Source organism: Lactuca serriola, chromosome 3, assembly GCF_051521515.1.
Source record: "Lactuca serriola cultivar US96UC23 chromosome 3, Lser_US96UC23_V15, whole genome shotgun sequence".
NCBI lineage: Eukaryota > Viridiplantae > Streptophyta > Magnoliopsida > Asterales > Asteraceae > Lactuca > Lactuca serriola.
In genome coordinates, this window is record NC_136410.1 from 231667250 (window position 1) to 231689466 (window position 22217).

The 22217-nt window shown below is 38.8% G+C and overlaps 1 protein-coding gene across 1 annotated transcript; it reads right to left on the reverse strand.

Annotated features, from left to right (window-relative positions):
• Nucleotides 1–18545: 18545 nt before the first annotated feature.
• LOC145096084 (uncharacterized) lies at nt 18546–20469 on the reverse strand. The gene is made up of 4 exons (XM_079033854.1): nt 19554–20469; nt 19264–19436; nt 18716–19185; nt 18546–18651 (listed from the first exon to the last, which is right to left on the reverse strand). The coding sequence occupies exons 1-4, from the start codon at nt 20467–20469 to the stop codon at nt 18546–18548; spliced, it is 1665 nt and encodes a 554-aa protein (XP_078889980.1).
• Between the last annotated feature and the right edge of the window lie 1748 nt (nt 20470–22217).

Consider the following 22217-nt stretch of genomic DNA (forward strand, 5'->3'; position numbering starts at 1 on the left):
GGGATAAAGGATACATAACCATTTATTTGTTTTGCAACTTGGATCCTAGACTTTGATAATTAATGTTTTTGGAAACTAAAAGGGTATTAATTATTAAAGAGTTTAAATATTGAAAATACTAAAGGAATTTTATTAAAATTTTGTAGTTAAATAATCCATTCTCATTAGCATGAATTGTCATTTTTTAATGACTTAATGAAACAATAACGTTCACTAGATACAACTTTAATGAATAGGTTCATGTCTTAAGAGACAATCTCATAAGAGATATGAAATTGTATACACTTAAACGTCCTAGTCCTAAATTATTTGCTTTGAGCAATAAGCCTAAACATGATACCTAGTAAAGGAATCAATGTACTGCTAAAGATGTTTCTAACATCAAACTAGGAAAGGCACAAGGCCCAAAAGAGTCACCTTGTATGATCTGAGAGACACATGTTTCACGAAATAGACACTTTAAGCCCAAGAAATCCAATAAAGCCTACATAGATGGATAAAACATGTCTAATTAGATTTGTTATTAGCGATCACATAAATCTATGAATTATATAGTAAGATACAATTGATAATTGATATCTACCGAGTTGAATTCAAATGGATGGGATAAAGGATACATAACCATTTATTTGTTTTGCAACTTGGATCCTAGACTTTGATAATTAATGTTTTTGGAAACTAAAAGGGTGTTAATTATTAAAGAGTTTAAATATTGAAAATACTAAAGGAATTTTATTAAAATTTTGTAGTTAAATAATCCATTCTCATTAGCATGAATTGTCATTTTTTAATGACTTAATGAAACAATAACGTTCACTAGATACAACTTTAATGAATAGGTTCATGCCTTAAGAGACAATCTCATAAGAGATATGAAATTATATACACTTAAACGTCCTAGTCCTAAATTATTTGCTTTGAGCAATAAGCCTAAACATGATACCTAGTATAGGAATCAATGTGATGCTAAAGATGTTTCTAACATCAAACTGGGAAAGGTACAAGGCCCAAAAGATGACTGGACACTTTCATGGACTGAGAGACACATATTTCATGGACTGGACACTTTAAGCCCAAGAAATCCAATAAGGCCAACATAGATGGATCTTGTTTCTTTTGTGGAGAAACTGGACACTGTAAGAGGATCTGCTCCTCTTATTTGGAAAGAAAGTCTGGAAGAGACTAGTACTTCAGGTATCTACTAGATATAACTCATACTTTTCATATAACACTTAGATACTCGATACTTAAATGTTAATCTAATATTTGTAATTGGCTTGCAGATATTTACTGAAGAGTAACCAACTAAGCACAATCAAGTTGGAACAACACTCTTAAAGTTTAGTTTATTAATTATGCTAGGAACATAATTCACTTGTATTATGAAAAAATGTTTGTTTGGAACAGTTTATGTCTTAATTTAGCTTGCTAAATATAAGTATCAGTTTAATTTATGAATGATTGACTATTTATTTAAATCGTTTTTCATAGCGATCACCTTCATATTCAAAAATGACCAAAATTCTTTTATGAGACTAGATCTCTTAATTAGAATTATTAAGTAAATATCAATGTTTTATAAATAACAAGTTCTATATGTAAAATACTTTTGAATTAAACTTGTTTTAAATCAAACTCATCTTTGACATTGTTATCTTTATTATTTTTGAATCCTCATAAATTAAGACTTTGTTATAGTTGTTCACGCTCCCCCCCCCCCCCCGATAGATGGGGATAATACTTTCAATGTAGATGAACTTGGTTTCAATCAAGTCAAACTAGCATAATGTGGGCTTTCTTCATGCGCTTGATGCTCCCTGATGGGTTTCCAGACATTGTTACTAGTGATTACTTGGAGTTTTTAAAGGGTTTTGAGCATTCTAACACTCCTATGGTGTACATGCAACCCTAGAAACCTTGGATCTATGTATTCTCTATCATACATGCAAATAAGAATTTTCCAAGGTTCTCAACCTAACTAGCATGTTATGGGGTACTAGTAATATAAAACTTTAGTAGAAGAACTGTCACACCCCCGAACCAGACGGCGAAAACGTCTGGAGGCGGGTGACTTCATTGTGCAGTGTCATAACAATTAAATATAAATGAAACATAGAAAATCCAAACATCATAAATTGAGATAACAAACTTACATTATTTACAGATTGTATTTGTTCTTCAACATACATAAAAGAGGCATAAGTAAATAAATTCCAAACTACAGCAAAATAATCCTGAATCTGCGTCCCTTTAACTTGCTTACTAGTTTCCTGAGAATACAAGTCGTTTGAAAAGTGTCAACATAAAATATGTTGGTGAGTTCATAAGCATTTTCGTATAAAACTTTGTGATAGTTTAGAAATCTAGAAAATTCCAGTGTTTTCTTGTTAAAACAGTTGTAAGTCTTGTTTTCTATCTAGTATAGTTGCATGTGCGTATTTTAGTTTATCATCTTTCGAAATTGTGAAATCGTTTACTCCATAAAATAATATACTTTCTTGTATAAAATAATCATGAGTTCTGTTTCCAATTGAGTATAGTTACATATGTGTGTTTTTAGTTTATCGTATTCGAAATCGTATAAAACCGTTTACTCCATAAAATCCTATATTTTCTTGTATAAAATAATCGTGAGTTCTGTTTCCAATTGAGTATAGTTACATGTGTGTGTTTTAGTTTATCATTTTCGAAATCGTATAAAATCGTTTACTCGAGAAAATCCTATATTTTCTTGTATAAAATAATCGTGAGTTCTGTTTCCAATTAAGTATAGTTACACGTGTGTGTTTTACTCTATCGTTTTCGAAATTGTATAAAATCATTTACTCCAGAAAATCCTACATTTTATGATATACAAACTGGTGGTCTTAAAACCCTAAGACTGGTGAGGTGTGAGAAATCAACAGGCGATTGTGGACATTCCACACAACGCAAGTGGATGATCAACACAACAAATGTGGACAATCACTACCATGCATAGGGGCGGTCAACACAATGTGCCAATTTATTTGTAAGTTTTTTCCCTACATAAATTTCTAAATAGCATTATCATATTCTAGTGAGCCGTTATAATAATACTAATATGACGGAGGCCTGCCTTAGCATTTCTCAGGCCCCCAAAATCGATTAAAGACATTTGTCACCCTAGACTGGCCGGTCTAGCTGTAGCGAACAACGAAGGTGCGGGGTGTCAACCCCGTATAGATCTATACACAAATTCATGCTCTCCCTTCAGGAGACTCTGGTTACAACTCTTTATAGGACTTTAAATAAACACTAATATATTTATATATTTAGGTACTTTGGAGATTCGTCTTACTAGAATACTAACAGGTTTTTGAGCAAATCGTGAAAATCCATTATTTATTAAATAAATAAGAATAGTTATACTCGTTGACTAGATCTATCGTTTTGTTTATTGGGGATAATCCACTTGTAATCACAATTATCAAAAATGACCCAATATTATCGGTATTGGCAAAAATGGTCCTTCTTTTTATAAAGTATCAAATAAGACCCATATTTGCCAAAAGTTGTCATAAGTGCTTCAAAACTAGGTGAAGTATTGAAAATGGCCCATTTCTTCAAAAATGTTCATTTTAGACTTATATTATGAAGATATTCAAAAAGGCCTTTGTTTATCCAAAAATTTCATTTTTGGTCCTTTAAAAATTAAGATGTTCAATAATTCTTAAGTTTTATTCCATTTTCCAAAACGGTCCTTATATATATGAAGCCGAAAATGGACCCCAAAATATCATTAATACCCCAATTTAACCATTTCCAAAATATTATGTATAACAATTTGTTTAAACAATTTTTGAAGCAAAACCTTATGATTCTTGATATAACAATTTATGATTTATACTTCATAAACCTATTAGTTTTTGTTTCTAACATCTACTTTGTGATATATAATTCAAAACCTTGAGACTTGCCAAAAATCTCGAGTTCTTGAACTAATATATATATATATATATATATATATATATATATATATATATATATATATATATATACACACACACACACATACATATATATATATATATATACATACATATATATATATATAGGGTTATTGTCACTCTGGCCCAACTATCCTTCGTATGTTGGTTTAAATGGTCCCTCGTGACTATTTTTTGCTTTTAAAGGGATTATACTTGTAAATGACCGGTTAATATGGGACTTTAACCCACAATCGAAGGTAAAAGAACTTTTTGACTTGCCAACTAAGCAGCTTACTCAGCATTTAACTTGAGTCGTGTACTCATCATCCACCTAAGCGTCCAACTAACCTTCATTAATTAGCCATTAAGTCTACCAACCATCCAACAACCCGTACAGGACAAGGAAGAGTCGGTGGTGGTGGGGGCATAAAGTCTTCTTCACAAATCTTTGGTGCTTAAGGTAGCATAAATCGAAACCTTTTTACCCTAATAACCCAAACACGATTCCGACCAACACCCTAAAATCTATAAATGTCGGCTCCACCACCTCCCTCACCTGACTCGATAAATTCTGGAGAGTTTGTTAACCTCAGCGACTTCCATTCGATTTTTTGCGACTGTGGAGACAAGATTGTTGCCAACTAGATCGAGATGCAGACGCTCAAAGATCAAGTGGGTAAAGATTTCATTGTGTGACGTGTTGATCACATCAGTCTACATCACAAGTTGGAAGATCATGAGAGGAAGTTAAAAGTGATTGCTCTGGTGATGGGCGGCGTCATGGTGGCAATGTTTGGGATGATATACGTTATAAAATTTAAAATTCATTAGGTAAAACTATAATGGCTAAACATATACGTTACGGCCATGTATATTTAAGATGGACAGACCTAGAGTGAGCGAATGCCGCCTTATTTCCTGTTCCTCGTCTGGTTGTGGATTTAGGGCGGGGTCGCTCAGTCAACAGTCCTCCCCACCTTAAATATACATGACTAGTATATGTGAGGCGATTATAGAAATGCCTCGTGAGAATCCGTTCATGAAAAGATACTCTATTCGGAAACACTTAGAACTCTCTATAGTTCCGCGTCGACTCTATCGGTCCAATTATCCGCGGTAGTGATACATAGGACGAAACCCGAGACGCCTAGAACTTGTGTGCATGTTCGGCACATGACTCTATTGATCTTCACTTTACATCATGTCGGAGTGTGCCAACTTCGACGACTCTATTGATCATGGTTTGACTTCGTGCAACCATGTGTACGTCCTTAGTGCTGTGCAAAAAGAATTTTCTCCATAGCCATGTCGGCGAATAAAGGTTCTTCCGAACCTGAACATAACACAAATAATCAAACATAATGCGATCCGTCAATCGTCCGTCTTATCTCAAGGACCTTCCGAAGTACCCAAGGGAGGGTACCGCACACTGTTGATCGACCCCTCATAGTCAGATAAACACCGAAGCGAAAGGCACTGCAGATACTCTAAGAAGACGACCACCATCCGAAGCATACTCCGTAGAATCCCCCGGGAGACCCTATACCCACTAAATTTGACCTAGACCGAGAAAACTCAGAACCTTCGGAAGAGTAGTTGTAGTAGATGCTCGCACTACTCATGCACCTCGTCCACCCAGTTATAGACAAGTGGTGCTTATCATCCTCCACCCTCTCGCATGGAGGAATTCGTCGTCGCCCGGTAGACGATAAAATACATTCTCCGAAGTGAACACTAGGATACCGAGAACCACAGGATAACCTTCGCAGCCAAGAATACTTGGTAAAGTGCAAACGTAGTTGCGTTAAGCCTCGTGACCCTGATCCCGAAAAGATTATAGACTCGACACCAGCCTTGGTGTTAGTCGAGGGGATATGCAGGAGCATACACTTTCCACGCTAGAATAAACCACAATCTTATAGATTCATTGGACTATTAGGTGTTCCACGAATACTATCTCACGCAGAGATAATAGAACCACCTCCCGAGATAGTCCAACACTCGTATGGTGAAACCCTATCTCCCCGACCCTCAGGGTTTCCGTATCTCAAGGTTCGTTGGTGCAGGTCCATTTTGCACAAGCTTGAGACACTCTACAGCAAATCGATAACCATAGTCACGCAACCCACTCGACGATCTAGAAAGTCTCTATCAGTCAGTTGACGGAAAACACAAAACCAAAGACCACTCGAGATTCCTAAGAACCAACCTGAAGGACTACACACATAGTACGAGTGAGAACGTTAGGAACTTCGAAATGGCGATCACGCCAGTGATGATCTTGCCATAGAAGTACCCTATGTTCTAAGTGCTGAAAAGCTCTACCCTTCCGAGAGCTTAGGACCATATGAGAATCCCCATGGAGACTTGGTCCAACCCTTTTCAGGCTGCCACTACCTTCGGATATACCACGAGATTCACACCTGATCGATCCACTTCTTAGACTTGATATGTGATCTCCCGACAACACTCTTCGTGCCTCACTCATCTCGATAGAATCCATGAAGAACCCTAACCTCGTAGATACACCAGTTGGAAACCACTAGCTACAATAGACGGAATCCGCATCCCGTACGTGAGGGTCTGTTGGAATGACAAACACAGACCAGAGACCACATGGGAATGCGAGGACAACCGTATAGGAAGTACTCCCTTACCCCTACTTGGCCATTCGTACCTACTTCCTTTCCTAGACTTGAATTTCTGGACGAAATTCCCTCTAACGGGGGGATGGTTGTGACAACCCAGGTTGTTCCGTTACATTTCCCCGTTACCGTTAACGGAATATTCCACTTAATAAAAGTTCTATTAATTAGAGGGCGTCAGTTTAATAAACATTCCATTTGGTTACATTTAGCATGCCGTTAAGTCGTGATAAAAGGAAATAAAAACACAGGACACACATTTCCATTTATTGGGAAAATGTCAAGTTTTATTATTACGACCACTAAATCGGGTGCGACCAAAAGCCCCGTTTAATGGCAGTATCGGGTAAAATTCCACGGAGCCCCGACTGTGAACCCTATATAAGGGTGAGTGGAGTCAATTGGAGACTTTTTACACTCTCTCCCTAGACCCGTTTTCGCCTCGAATCCGCAACCAAACGCTTCCAAATTGTAAGTCCGCTTACCCTAGCTTGTTCTAAACATTACTAGCTGTAGTTATAGCCCAAAAACCATTCAAGAAGGCATGGGATAAGGAGTTTACGGCCCAGGAACACTCTAGGGTCGTAAACCCCTAAAATGGTGTCAAACATGCCTTTAAACTTGCCCTTAAGCTTGGAAACTAATTAGGGATCTAGCCTAGGAGTGTTTAAACAACAAAACACAATAAATTGGGGCATAAGAGTGAGTTTACGGCCCAAGCACATGCTTAGGCCGTAAACCCCTCAAAACCTTGTCTAAATGCCTCCAAAACACTCCCAAACCACACTAGGGCTTAACACATAATTTAGGGACTTAGTATTTGGGGTTTGGATCAATTAAACACATCAAAATGAAGGATAAAAAGGAGTTTACGGCCTAGGTCTATACCAAGGCCGTAAACTCCCCAAACTAAGCCAAAATGTTGGTTTTTGGTCCCCCAAATGACCTTAGACTATTTCTATAAAATGCTAGGAAGGATTTAAGGACTTAAACACATGAAATGGAGGGGTAAAAAGGAGTTTATAGCCCAAGCAAGTGTCTAGGCCGTAAACTCCCCAAAACACATCCAAATGTTAGATTTAATCCCCCAAAATAGCATCACACTTCATTAGAAATTGCTAGAAAGGTAATAGGGGCTTGAAACTTCACAAAACACTAAGGGTGAGAGTTTACGGCCATAAACTCCCTTAGGAGTGTCCCTAGGCCATAAACTCCAAGTTAGTACCCTTAGAAGCCTCAAATCCACTCATGCCTTTTAGGAAAAGTGCTTAGAATAATTCCATGATGCAAGTAGAAGCCTTAAACACCCTAGAACTCATCACCATGAGTTTATGGCCGTAAAATCATGGTGAGATGTCCCTGAGCCGTAAACTATGTGATAGGGGTTTACTCTCGGATAGCAAGCTCCATTCCTTAGCCATACACACCCTTAAACGCTACCCGGGACAACCAAACACTTAGCCAAAGTGTTTTCCGCTCCTGTGAGTGTGTAAATGTGTTTAATTAGTATTATATATGCTAATTGTATGTGAACATATGTTACCATATGTTAAATAGGTCATTGTGTGTGTTCAAGTCCTTGCGTGACACCGAACGCCCAAACGGCGCCTTCGTCAGACCTTCTTACACCAGGTGAGTTCATACCCCTGAATGAACCTTTTTAATGTTTTCACATGTTTTATAGGGGGGAATACAAGTTAAACATGCCAGTTATCATATCAATCACTTGTGATTGATAACCCGCATGCACAAGATTTTACCACTGTACACTGTTTTACCGAGTAGGACACTATGATGGTTTTCAATTGTTTCAAAACTCTTACTAATACTGTTTTAACTAGATTCATCCTAAAATGGTTTATGAAAGATTTTCTAAGGTTTTCAAACACATTTTACAAAAGAATACAATTTGTGATTTTCTTTGGACATAAAGGTTTTTCATCAAAGATTCCCTTTTCCACGTATACTTTACTTGTTAAATACTGCTGCTTCGCTTATACTTATTCTATACTCCTACTCTGTAACGCTTTCACTTATACCTGAAAGTCACTTATACCTGATGACGCTTATACTTATTCACACTTTTACTTAGTGATACGATTCTACTTCGCTTATACTTGAGATCGAATCTACTTCAATTATACTCGATACGCTCTTACTTCACTTGTTGTCGTCTCTACTTCGCGATACGCTTAGACTTATTCGACACTTATACTTCTCTTGCGACCACTCCTACTTCACTTGTTAGACACTCCTATTTCGCAAGAATCACTTCTACTTGATACACACTCAAGCGTAGTTAGATGTATGTCGGTGCTTATATAGAGGCATATAAATAATGATTGAAGGACTTATGAAGGCTTGTCCGCCCTATTTCCTTTTCTTCGTTGAGATGTGGTCTGGTGGGAACGGATGTCCATCCGAAGGTCATTTGATTCATTAGTTATATACTATGTATACAAGCTTAGGCATATAGGTTACTTCAGTCAATTCAGTTAAGAGTCTCCACCTCTAGTACAACACTTACATTAGAAACCCACTATTGGGAAGTCTCCACCTCTAGTACAGCACTTTCATTAAAAACCCACTATTCGGAAGTCTCTACCCACTATTGGGATGCATCTTCAGGACACGGCCTTCTCCGTCGTCTAGTTGGTAACCAGAGGCTCCTGTAGGGAGAGCGGACATTGTGTGTATAGATCTATACGGGATTGACACCCCCGCACCCTGACTGCTAGCTACAGTCCACGGCTCACCAAGCCAAGGGGTGACAAATGTCACATCTTATAGACGCTTGTAGGGTGTCTGGTACTCTAGTCAGTATGGTTACGAGTATCCCGGTTTACCTTATAATTCATGGCCTTAAGGTAACGGTATTTCGCCAGCTATTTACACTGTATGCTGGTAATTCATTTTCAGAGTCACACTGTTTTGACCTTACAAGACGTATCTTTCATTTGATATTGTCTGGGGTCTGTCTCCTCTGTTTTGACCTTACAAGACGTATCTTTCATTTGATGCTGTCTGGGGTCTGTATCCACTGTAATCATAGAATCCACTGTATTCACTGTAACCACTGTATTCACAGAATCCACTGTATTCACTGTGTTCACTGTTTTAGACCTTACTAGTTGTACCTTTCATTTGGTACCTTCTGGGGTCTGAGTCTTCACTTGTTAGACTGAACCAGGCGTATCGTTCGTTTGATACTTTCCTGGAGTCTATGGTTCCTTGACTTAGTCAGCAATCCTCACTGCTGTGGCATATGATATTCACTGATGTCGTTTGCTTTCCTCAATAATCAAATTCAGTATTTTGATAATGATAACAACTTAGGGAAAACTACTTTTTACCACACATCACTGACCAGTCTTAGTAAAAGGCTGCTATTATTAAAGAAAATATAGGATTTTCTGGAAAGGACTCTAATACGCTGAAATCTCTTAAACTACTACTTTCATTAAAGTTATTTGAATGAAAATGTCACTAAATGCTTATGAACTCACCAACATTTGTAAAAATGCTGATACTCGCTTTTCAAATAACTTGTATTCTCAGGTTAGCATTAGACAGGTACATCCCAGGAGCAGTTGACGAAGATAGCTTATTACCTTGCTGTACTTATTATATTTGTCTGTATTACTTTGATGTATTGAAATGTAACATTGTAAAACTATTACTATTAATGCAATGTTTTGTTGTACTTTGATTACTATAATGCATGTGTTGTGATACTTGACATGACGTCATCCACCCCAGAACGTTTCTGCCGTTCCGGTTTTGGGGTGTGACAGATTGGTATCAGAGCATTGTTTATAGTGAGCTAAGTATATCAATTCATAAAAGATATACAACCTATAAACACAAAGGGATAAAACACTCTGACCAAGAATTATACTTTAAAATATAACCATATTTTACCAAAGTATAATAACATCCAGAATCTAAACACTCGAACAAAATTATCACAAGAAGAACAATAATAAAAGTCTTCGGAGGTTGAGCACTCCAGTCAAACCTGGGCAGTTATGTAATCGTAAGCTGGGATAAATGTAACCTGATCAACTACATTTATCCGAGATGCGATGAACGTGTGCTTGGGAGTGATAGTGGTGTACAACAGGTCTGAAACTTACAAACTAGGATTGCTAGAGCCAAACATAAAGTTAAAATACTATAGGAGTATTTTAGAACGCTAAAGGATTCACACTAATCCCAGAATGATACTCAGAAGATAAGAACTAAACAAGAATTAAAATACCATAAGGGTATTTTAGGATCCATAACCAACCTTGCGTGAATAACTAAAAAGATCCTTATTGATATACCTACAACTACAGAGGGTATACTCCCAAGGTTATATATAATAAGGATCCCATAGGCTGAGAATGTGTGGTTTCGCTCTATTTCCTTTTCCTCGTTGGGATGTGGTTCTAGAGTAGTATCACATATTCGAAGGCCTATCGGATCTAAGCTACATATGATTTGTATACCCTGTGTAATCGTAGCAGGACTCGATATGGATCATACAGTGAAATGTTAATAATCTCTTAGGATTCTTTAGACATTTCCATTCTCGCGCGAACCCTGTAGAAAACCCTACCCACTTCAGTGCTTGACAGAAGAGTTGATTCCAACCCCGAGGAGGTTCATCGAGAAGATTTCCTGTTCGGAAATAAATGAACTGGGTCGAGACCATTGAATTCACCAGGTGCCTATATTCTCTTAGGAACATCGGTGAGGAGTTCGCCTAAACTTCAGAGATTCTCAGTCATCCGTCATGAAGTGATGACACCCAGAGTTGGAATCAGAAGGAAGGCGGAGTAGAAATTCAATATGTCCATACGAGAAGAGAAACCTAGGAAACTACCCGAAGGAAACCAACGCCGATCCCGGTCAAAGATACGAGGCAGACCGAGGGAGCCGGTACATGAAACCCGGGAATTGTTTTTTCCTCGTATTCGTCACGATAATTCACCCTTAAAAATAATACAATTTAGTGAGTTAGTGGTTACACTAATCACGCTATGTGTTAGGTAAATCATCATTTCCCGTTGCCAGATACACGATTAGGGCGGATCCCCGCATCTCTATTGAGAGAATTTTAGCCATCTGCCCTTGTGAGCCTCTCTTTCTGCAGTTTCGTTCCGAACCGTTCTCAAATCTCTCCAGGTCGGGGAGTGAAACCTTTTCCAGTATAAAGGTGACTTAGTAGGAACGACTCGCATCTTATGGATTTTCCGATACTCATATACCCACTTCGATTACCAGGACTACATCATAGGGATGTAGGTCGACACTCAGACAACCAACATCCGAGGCACGGGAAAATTTATGCCTAATACGTTAAGGACAGAAATGTCTAGGGTTAACCATCGTCTCTCATTACCTTGTATTTCTTTCCGTGTAGGAAAACCATGCCACCGAAGAAGCGTAACCAATCCACAAGCAAGAAACCTGCTCTCCTATTCGATGAAGCTACGTTCCAAGATGCAATCTCAGCAGCCGTAGCAGCTGTCATGGCTCACCTGAATGCTAACACCGCAAATGTTAGCAAGGGCCCTGTCGGAAATTCCGATCCTAGCAATGGACAGCAACAACCAACACTTCCATACTCAGCCACCCAAGAACCTCACTCAAACCCACTAAAGAGAACCTCACTCAAACCCACTAAAGAGAAAACTCAAGATTGAGGAGGGAAGTACCTCGGCTCAAGGACCTTCCGAAGGGAAACGAGCTGAGACAGTCTATACCCCTGTCAATCCTTCCATCCCGACTCCAAGAAGACCATACCTAGGAGACCTTCCCCACTGCAGCAAGTGCAGCTACCTTCATCATGGTGTCTGCCGAGAGCTCTATTGTGCTAGGTGCCACATGTTGGGGCATACTGCTCGCGTCTGCAGAACCCCGGTTGAGTTCATTACATCAACCACCAATGTGGCGACCCCTACAGTTTGCCACCTATGTGGTAAAATGGGACACTTCAAGAAGGACTGCCCAACCGAAGAGAAAGACAAAGACACAGAAGGAGCCTAACACTACTGCTTAGGGAGAAGCGGCAAGGAACTCGTTAGATTTTGGTATGTCTCTCGATCACGGATAACTAAACTAAGAACAACAAAAGACTAATTCAAATGTAAATTCTTCCCAGTAGGGCGAAAGTCGCAGCACTGTTATAAAATTTAAAATTCATTAGGTAAAACTATAATGGCTAAACATATACGTTACGGCCATGTATATTTAAGATGGATAGACCTAGAGTGAGTGAATGCCGCCTCATTTCCTGTTCCTCGTTTGGTTGTGGATTTAGTGCAGGGTCGCTCAGTCAACAGTCCTCCCCACCTTAAATATACATGACTAGTATATGTGAGGCGATTATAGAAATGCCTCGTGAGAATCCGTTCATGAAAAGATACTCTATTCGGAAACACTTAGAACTCTCTATAGTTCCGCGTCGACTCTATCGGTCCAATTATCCGCGGTAGTGATACATAGGACGAAACCCGAGACGCCTAGAACTTGTGTGCCTGTTCGGCACATGACTCTATTGATCTTCACTTTACATCATGTCGGAGTGTGCCAACTTCGACGACTCTATTGATCATGGTTTGACTTCATGCAACCATGTGTACGTCCTTAGTGTTGTGCAAAAAGAATTTTCTCCATAGCCATGTCGGCGAATAAAGGTTCTTCCGAACCTGAACATAACACAAATAATCAAACATAATGCGATCCGTCAATTGTCCCTCTTATCTCAAGGACCTTCTGAAGTACCCAAGGGAGGGTACCGCACACTGTTGATCGACCCCTCGTAGTCAGATAAACACCGAAGCGAAAGGCACTGCAGATACTCTAAGAAGACGACCACCATCCGAAGCATACTCCGTAGAATCCCCCGGGAGACCCTATACCCACTAAATTTGACCTAGACCGAGAAAACTCATAACCTTCGGAAGAGTAGTTGTAGTAGATGATCGCACTACTCACGCACCTCGTCCACCCAGTTATAGACAAGTGGTGCTTATCATCCTCCACCCTCTCGCATGGAGGAATTTGTTGTCGCCCAGTAGACGATAAAATACATTCTCCGAAGTGAACACTAGGATACCGAAAACCACAGGATAACCTTCGCAGCCAAGAATACTTGGTAAAGTGCGAACGTAGTTGCGTTAAGCCTCGTGACCCTGATCCCGAAAAGATTGTAGACTCGACACCAGCCTTGGTGTTAGTCGAGGGGTTATGCAGGAGCATACACTTTCCACGCTAAAATAAACCACAATCTTAGAGATTCATTGGACTATTAGGTGTTCCATGAATACTATCTCACGCAGAGATAATAGAACCACCTCCCGAGATAGTCCAACACTCGTATGGTGAAACCCTATCTCCCCGGCCCTCAGGGTTTCCGTATCTCAAGGTTCGTTGGTGCAGGTCCATTTTGCACAAGCTTGAGATAGACACTCTACAGCAAATCGATAACCATAGTCACGCAACCCACTCGACGATCTAGAAAGTCTCTATCAGTCAGTTGACGGAAAACACAAAACCAAAGACCACTCGAGATTCCTAAGAACCAACCTGAAGGACTACACACACAGTACGAGTGAGAACGTTAGGAACTTCGAAATGGCGATCACGCCAGTGATGATCTTGCCATAGAAGTACCCTATGCTCTAAGTGTTGAAAAGCTCTACCCTTCCGAGAGCTTAGGACCATATGAGAATCCCCATGGAGACTTGGTCCAACCCTTTTCAGGCCGCCACTGCCTTCGGATATACCACGAGATTCACACCTGATCGATCCACTTCTTAGACTTGATATGTGATCTCCCGACAACACTCTTCATGCCTCACTCATCTCGATAGAATCCATGAAGAACCCTAACCTCGTAGATACACCAGTTGGAAACCACTAGCTACAATAGACGGAATCCGCATCCCGTACGTGAGGGTCTGTTGGAATGACAAACACAGACCAGAGACCACATGGGAATGCGACGACAACCGTATAGGAAGTACTCCCTTACCCCTACTTGGCCATTCATACCTACTTCCTTTCCTAGACTTGAATTTCGGGACGAAATTCCCTCTAACGGGGGGATGGTTGTGACAACCCAGGTTGTTCCGTTACATTTCCCAGTTACCGTTAACGGAATATTCCACTGTATAAAAGTTTCGTTAATTAGAGGGCATCACTTTAATAAACATTCCATTTGGTTACATTTAGCATGTCGTTAAGTCGTGATAAAAGGAAATAAAAACACAGGACACACATTTCCATTTATTGGGAAAATGTCAAGTTTTATTATTACGACCACTAAATCGGGTGCGACCAAAAGCCCCGTTTAACGGCAGTATCGGGTAAAATTCCACGGAGCCCCGACTGTGAACCCTATATAAGGGTGAGTGGAGTCAATTGGAGACTTCTTACACTCTCTCTCTATACTCTCTCCCTAGACCCGTTTTCGCCTCGAATCCGCAACCAAACGCTTCCAAATTGTAAGTCCGCTTACCCTAGCTTGTTCTAAACATTACTAGCTGTAGTTATAGCCCAAAAACCATTCAAGAAGGCACGGGATAAGGAGTTTATGGCCCAGGAACACTCTAGGGCCGTAAACCCCTAAAATGGTGCCAAACATTCCTTTAAACTTGCCCTTAAGCTTGGAAACTAATTAGGGATCTAGCCTAGGAGTGTTTAAACATCAAAACACAATAAATTGGGGCATAAAAGTGAGTTTACGGCCAAAGCACATGCTTAGGCCGTAAACCCCTCAAAACCTTGTCTAAATGCCTCCAAAACACTCCCAAACCACACTAGGGCTTAACACATAATTTAGGGACTTAGTATTTGGGGTTTGGATCAATTAAACACATCAAAATGAAGGATAAAAAGGAGTTTATGGCCCAGATCTATACCAAGGCCGTAAACTCCCCAAACTAAGCCAAAATGTTGGTTTTTGTCCCCCAAATGACCTTAGACTATTTCTATAAAATGCTAGGAAGGATTTAAGGACTTAAACACATGAAATGGAGGGGTAAAAAGGAGTTTACGGCCCAAGCAAGTGTCTAGGCCATAAACTCCCCAAAACACATCCAAATGTTAGATTTAATCCCCCAAAATAGCATCACACTTAATTAGAAATTGCTAGAAAGGTAATAGGGGCTTGAAACTTCACAAAACACTAAGGGTGAGAGTTTACGGCCGTAAATTCCCTTAGGAGTGTCCCTAGGCCGTAAACTCCATGTTAGTGCCCTTAGAAGCCTCAAATCCACTCATGCCTTTTAGGAAAAGTGCTTAGAATAATTCCATGATGCAAGTAGAAGCCTTAAACACCCTAGACCTCATCACCATGAGTTTATGGCCGTAAACTCATAGTGAGATGTCCCTGGGCCGTAAACTATGTGATAGGGGTTTACTCTCGGATAGCAAGCTCCATTCCTTAGCCATACACACCCTTAAACGCTACCCGGGACACCCAAACACTTAGCCAAAGTGTTTTCCTCTCATGTGAGCGCGTAAATGTGTTTAATTAGTATTATATATGCTAATTGTATGTGAACATATGTTACCATATGTTAAATAGGTCATTGTGTGTGTTCGAGTCCTTACGTGACACCGAACGCCCAAACGGCGCCTTCGTCGGACCTACTTACACCAGGTGAGTTAATACCCCTGAATGAACCTTTTTAATGTTTTCACATGTTTTATAGGGGGGAATACAAGTTAAACATGCCAGTTATCATATCAATCACATGTGATTGATAACCCGCATGCATAAGATTTTACCACTGTACACTGTTTTACCGAGTAGGACACTATGATGGTTTTCAATTGTTTCAAAACTCTTACTTATACTGTTTTAACTAGATTCATCCTAAACTGGTTTATGAAAGATTTTCTAAGGTTTTCAAACACATTTTACCAAAGAATACAATTTGTGATTTTCTCTGGACATAAAGGTTTTTCATCAAAGATTCCCTTTTCCATGTATACTTTACTTGTTAAATACTGCTGCTTCGCTTATATTTATTCTATACTCCTACTCTGTAATGCTTTCACTTATACCTGAAGTCACTTATACCTGATGATGCTTATACTTATTCACACTTTTACTTAGTGATACGATTCTACCTCGCTTATACTTGAGATCGACTCTACTTCACTTATACTCGATACGCTCTTACTTCACTTGTTGTCGTCTCTACTTCGCGATACGCTTAGACTTATTCGACACTTATACTTCTCTTGCGACCACTCCTACTTCACTTGTTAGACACTCCTACTTCGCAAGAATCACTTCTACTTGATACACACTCAAGCATAGTTAGATGTATGTCGGTGCTTGTATAGAGGCATATAAATAATGATTGAAGGACTTATGAAGGCTTGTCCACCCTATTTCCTTTTCTTCGTTGAGATGTGGTCTGGTGGGAACGGATGTCCATCCAAAGGTCATTTGATTCATTAGTTATATACTATGTATACAAGCTTAGGCATATAGGTTACTTCAGTCAATTCAGTTAAGAGTCTCCACCTCTAGTACAACACTTACATTAGAAACCCACTATTGGGAAGTCTCCACCTCTAGTACAGCACTTTCATTAAAAACCCACTATTCGGAAGTCTCTACCCACTATTGGGATGCATCTTCAGGACACGGCCTTCTTCGTCGTCTAGTTGGTAACCAGAGGCTCCTGTAGGGAGAGCGAACATTGTGTGTATAGATCCATACGGGATTGACACCCCCGCACCCTGACTGCTAGCTACAGTCCACGGCTCACCAAGCCAAGGGGTGACAAATGTCACATCTTATAGACGCTTGTAGGGTGTCTGGTACTCTAGTTAGTATGGTTACGAGTATCCCGGTTTACCTTATAATTCATGGCCTTAAGGTAACGGTATTTCGCCAGCTATTTACACTGTATGCTGGTAATTCATTTTCAGAGTCACACTGTTTTGACCTTACAAGACATATCTTTCATTTGATACTGTCTGGGGTCTGTCTTCTCTGTTTTGACCTTACAAGACGTATCTTTCATTTGATGCTGTCTGGGGTCTGTATCCACTATAATCACAGAATCCACTGTATTCACTGTAACCACTGTATTCACAAAATCCACTGTATTCATTGTATTCACTGTGTTCACTGTTTTAGACCTTACTAGTTGTACCTTTCATTTGGTACCTTCTGGGGTCTGAGTCTTCACTTGTTAGACTGAACCAGGCGTATCGTTCGTTTGATACTTTCCTGGAGTCTATGGTTCCTTGACTTAGTCAGCAGTCCTCACTGCTGTGGCATATGATATTCCCTGATGTCGTTTGCTTTCCTCAATAATCAAATTCAGTATTTTGATAATGATAGCAACTTAGGGAAAACTACTTTTTACCACACATCACTGACCAGTCTTAGTAGAAGGCTGCTATTATTAAAGAAAATATAGGGTTTTCTGGAAAGGACTCTAATACACTGAAATCTCTTAAACTACTACTTTCATTAAAGTTATTTGAATGAAAATGTCACTAAATGCTTATGAACTCACCAACATTTGTAAAAATGCTGATACTCGCTTTTCAAATAACTTGTATTCTCAGGTTAGCATTAGACAGGTACATCCCTGGAGCAGTTGAAGATGATAGCTTATTACCTTGTTGTACTTATCATATTTTTCTGTATTACTTTGATGTATTGAAATGTAACATTGTAAAACTATTACTATTAATGCAATGTTTTGTTGTACTTTGATTACTATAATGCATGTGTTGTGATACTTGACATGACGTCATCCACCCTAGAACGTTTCCGCCGTTCCGTTTTTGGGGTGTGACAATGGTATTTGTAAGTGTTCTTGTAGAAGGCAGCATACAACATTGGATCAACATAAGTGGCTACATCTCTATTCAAATATGATATAGTAGCTACTGAGTGCACACAACCATACCCATTAAGTTTTCATACTCTACAAGTACAAGTCTTCTTGTCAAGGTCAACAACATATGATTCTGCCAGGTTTCTGGTTTCAAATTGGTTAAGACCACTTGGTAAAACCTGCCAATACCTATTAAACCCACCTTATTCGTTAGTATGTCACTTATATTAAAAGTGTAAAGACTAGAAAGTACCTTTGAGCTCTTTTCAATTTATTTAGTAGGAGTGTTATTGATGGGCAGGGTTTGTAATCAGGCCATGAACAACCTTTTATCTTCAAATTGTACAGCCTCTCCATAACATATAGTATAATCTCCTCTAACATGGTGATGCTTGGCTTTTTCCTTGCATCCCTAATGACACTATTAAAGCTCTCATGCAATCCATTTTCCACTGCATCACACATCTTTCCTTCTTGAAAGAATGCTCTACTCCAAGATTTTGGGTTTGTTTCCATAAGGTAATCATAGGCTGCAGGATTAAGTACTTGAATTTCCTTCATGGCAGCATTGAATAAAGGCTCAGTGGAGGCTTTGCTTGCCTTCCAAAACATGTTCTCATAGTGTACAACACTAAATCTTTTCCTAAAGTTAGCTACAATATGCCTTGCACATTGCCTATGTTCAGCAATAGGAAGCACTTCCTTAACAGCCTCTAACAACCCCTACATAATAATAGTCATATTTTAAACATCATGTAACTTAATTGTGAAATATATAAAAGTTGTAAGTATATGACATACCTTGTGTTGATCTGACATCAATGATAAACCAAAACCATCCTCTAGATGAAGGTCATCTTTTAGATTTTCCAAGAACCATTTCCAATTTGCTTTGTTTTCTATAGATACAACTGCCCATGCAATTAGGAATATGTGATTATTAGCATCCCTTCCTACAGCAACAATTAGCTCTCCTGAACATAAACCCTTTAAGAAACACCCATCCAAATTTATAATTCTTCTGCAGCTCCCTCTCCACCCTTGCTTGAGGGCATCAAAACAAATGTAAAACTTGCTAAAATAAGTCTTACCATCTGGCATAGCATTGACATCTATTTTGATTGTTGATCCAGGATTTGATCTTCTTATCTCCTCACCATATGACCATAGCTTTGCATAGTGATCCACTAATGTTCCCTCAATCAACTCAATTGCATACTTCTTAGCTCTTCTACACTGTCCCATACTTACATCTATCCTAAATTTCTCTTTAACCTCATCCCTAAGGAGCCTAACACTAACTTTTTGTTTCTGTAAGAATTGGGTGGTGTAATGGGTACCTATCCAAGCATAGTTGACAATTGAACCTAATTTGAAGTTTCTTGCACAGTTATGCTCATTTATGAGACTCTTAATTTGGAAAGATTTTTCCTCACTCATCCAAGATGCCCACAATCTAAACTTGCAAGCACCGGAACAACATTTCACTAAAAGTCTCCTGCTATCATTTTTCTTGTAGCATAACTGATAACCATTTGCAACAGCATAGTTACACAACATGTGTTTCAGTTGTGTAGGATTCACAAATCTCATACCTAATACAGGCTTCTGTTTTTTCCAATGAACATTGTCATTATAAATAGCTTGCTCATTAGATATTACTTCATCATCGACTGCATGCTCATATAGCTCTTCATGAGGAGGACTGTTAGGGGTAACTTGGTCTTTTGGGCACAGTTTGCTCAAAAACTCATCATCTTTTGTCCTATTCATAGGAATACATTCATCAGGTTCATTGTCAACTTCCAAGTCAATGCCATCATCTTCCTTACCTTGCCAATCCTCCGTACTACCTTGCAGATCCTCCATATCACCTTGATCATTCTCAACTTCAATGTTAATGTCATCACCTTCCCCATCTTGCAACTCTTCCCTAGTGCCTTGCAAATCCTCCGTAACACCTTGCCTATGACCCAACAGATCCTCAATTTCAATTCCATCATCCATATCTTACCACCTTGCACTTCTTCACCAACTTCAATTCTATCAGACAATTCATCTAATGAACTGCATATTTCGCCTTGCTCCTCAAGGATCCATTAATGTACATTAACACCAAGATGGTCCATGTATACATTAATAACACTACCAGAAGCATATCCTACTTCGATGAAGTCCATATAGTCTATATCAGTAACTATTAACCTCAATCCATCAGGGAACACCACATCGGGCATGCAAAAGTAAAAATTGATGCATACCTCATTAGCGAATCTTTGAATGAACCCCACAAAATCGTTCTTGTCCATTCCAGCAAAATCGACATCATCGAACATTTGTTCTGCACCATCTGAGTAACAAATAGCATGGTACCTCGAAAAAATTCCGGCAAAATGGAGATCTATCTTCATGTAGACAGCCATAGGATTGATTATGTTGGCCGATTTTAGGGAGGAAGAGTTTAAGAAATGGATTCGTGTCAATCACGGTTTGAAAAAAGTATACGAATGCAAATGGTAACAGAATAAATGAAAGGGACAGTTGAGAGGGTTTAAACGGATATAAGTTTCATTTAGTGACATAACACGTGGAAATGACCTGGCATATTTAATCTACTTGGTATTGAGGTGGAATAAGAAAACGTCCTAGTCAGATGGGTATTACCGGTTGCACCCTTCAAATCTAGAAATGTGACCTTTTAAACCATAAAATGACAAGTATAAGCCCTTTAAAAGCAAAAAATAGTCACGAGGGACCATTTAAACCAATATAATATATATATATATATATATATATATATATATATATACATATATATATACATATATATATATACATATATATATATATATATATTGGAAAAGTGAATATACCCTTAAGGGTATATAAACTTAGGTACCCAAACACACCATAATACGTCTTTTTGTTTGATATATTCTTTATAATGTTTTTAGTCTTCAACCCCTAACTTGATTTACTTTCAAGATTTTCGAAATTTCACTATTATCTTTCTCTTACATCGCACATTGTTGCCGAACACCTACTAGGCTATATATATTGTTGTTGAAAATGAAAATTATGTAAAAGGAAGATAAGTGTGTAATTTATAAAAATCATGGAAGTAAATCAAGTTAGAAGTTAATTTATAAGAACATTGTCCAACACCTTAGACATCTACAAGCCAACTTCATGACAGTCTTGATTCATACCTACCTCCAACATATTGATTCATACCTACCTCCAACATATGACCGATTGTGGAAAATTTGAATAAGGTAATTATTCTGGAAGTCAAAACATGCAAAATTAAAACAATAGTAAATGATTGACACAAGATAGCAACACCTTACTTATAAATAAACAATAACTTTTATTTAATCATCAAATGTGAATTACATTTTACACGTTTCAGAGCTATCTAATCTGTAAAACTAATATCACCCTTTAGCCCGATGCACCTCGCATGCTGCAAATGCCTAACCCTAGTCAGTCCCTTCGTGAGGGGATCTGTTAGGTTCTCTTCTGACGATATCATGTTTGCCATGAGGATTCCTTCTTATATCTTATGTCTTATGAAGTGATATTTTTCTTCAATGTGTTTGGATCTGCCATGATCTCTTGGTTCCTTGGCTAAGGCAACCGCACTATTAGTGTCACAGAAAATCTCCATACGCTCCTTTATAGCTGGTACAACTCCAAGGTCTCCAATGAAGTTCCTTAGCTATATCGCCTCCTTCAGCGCTACACTCGCTGCT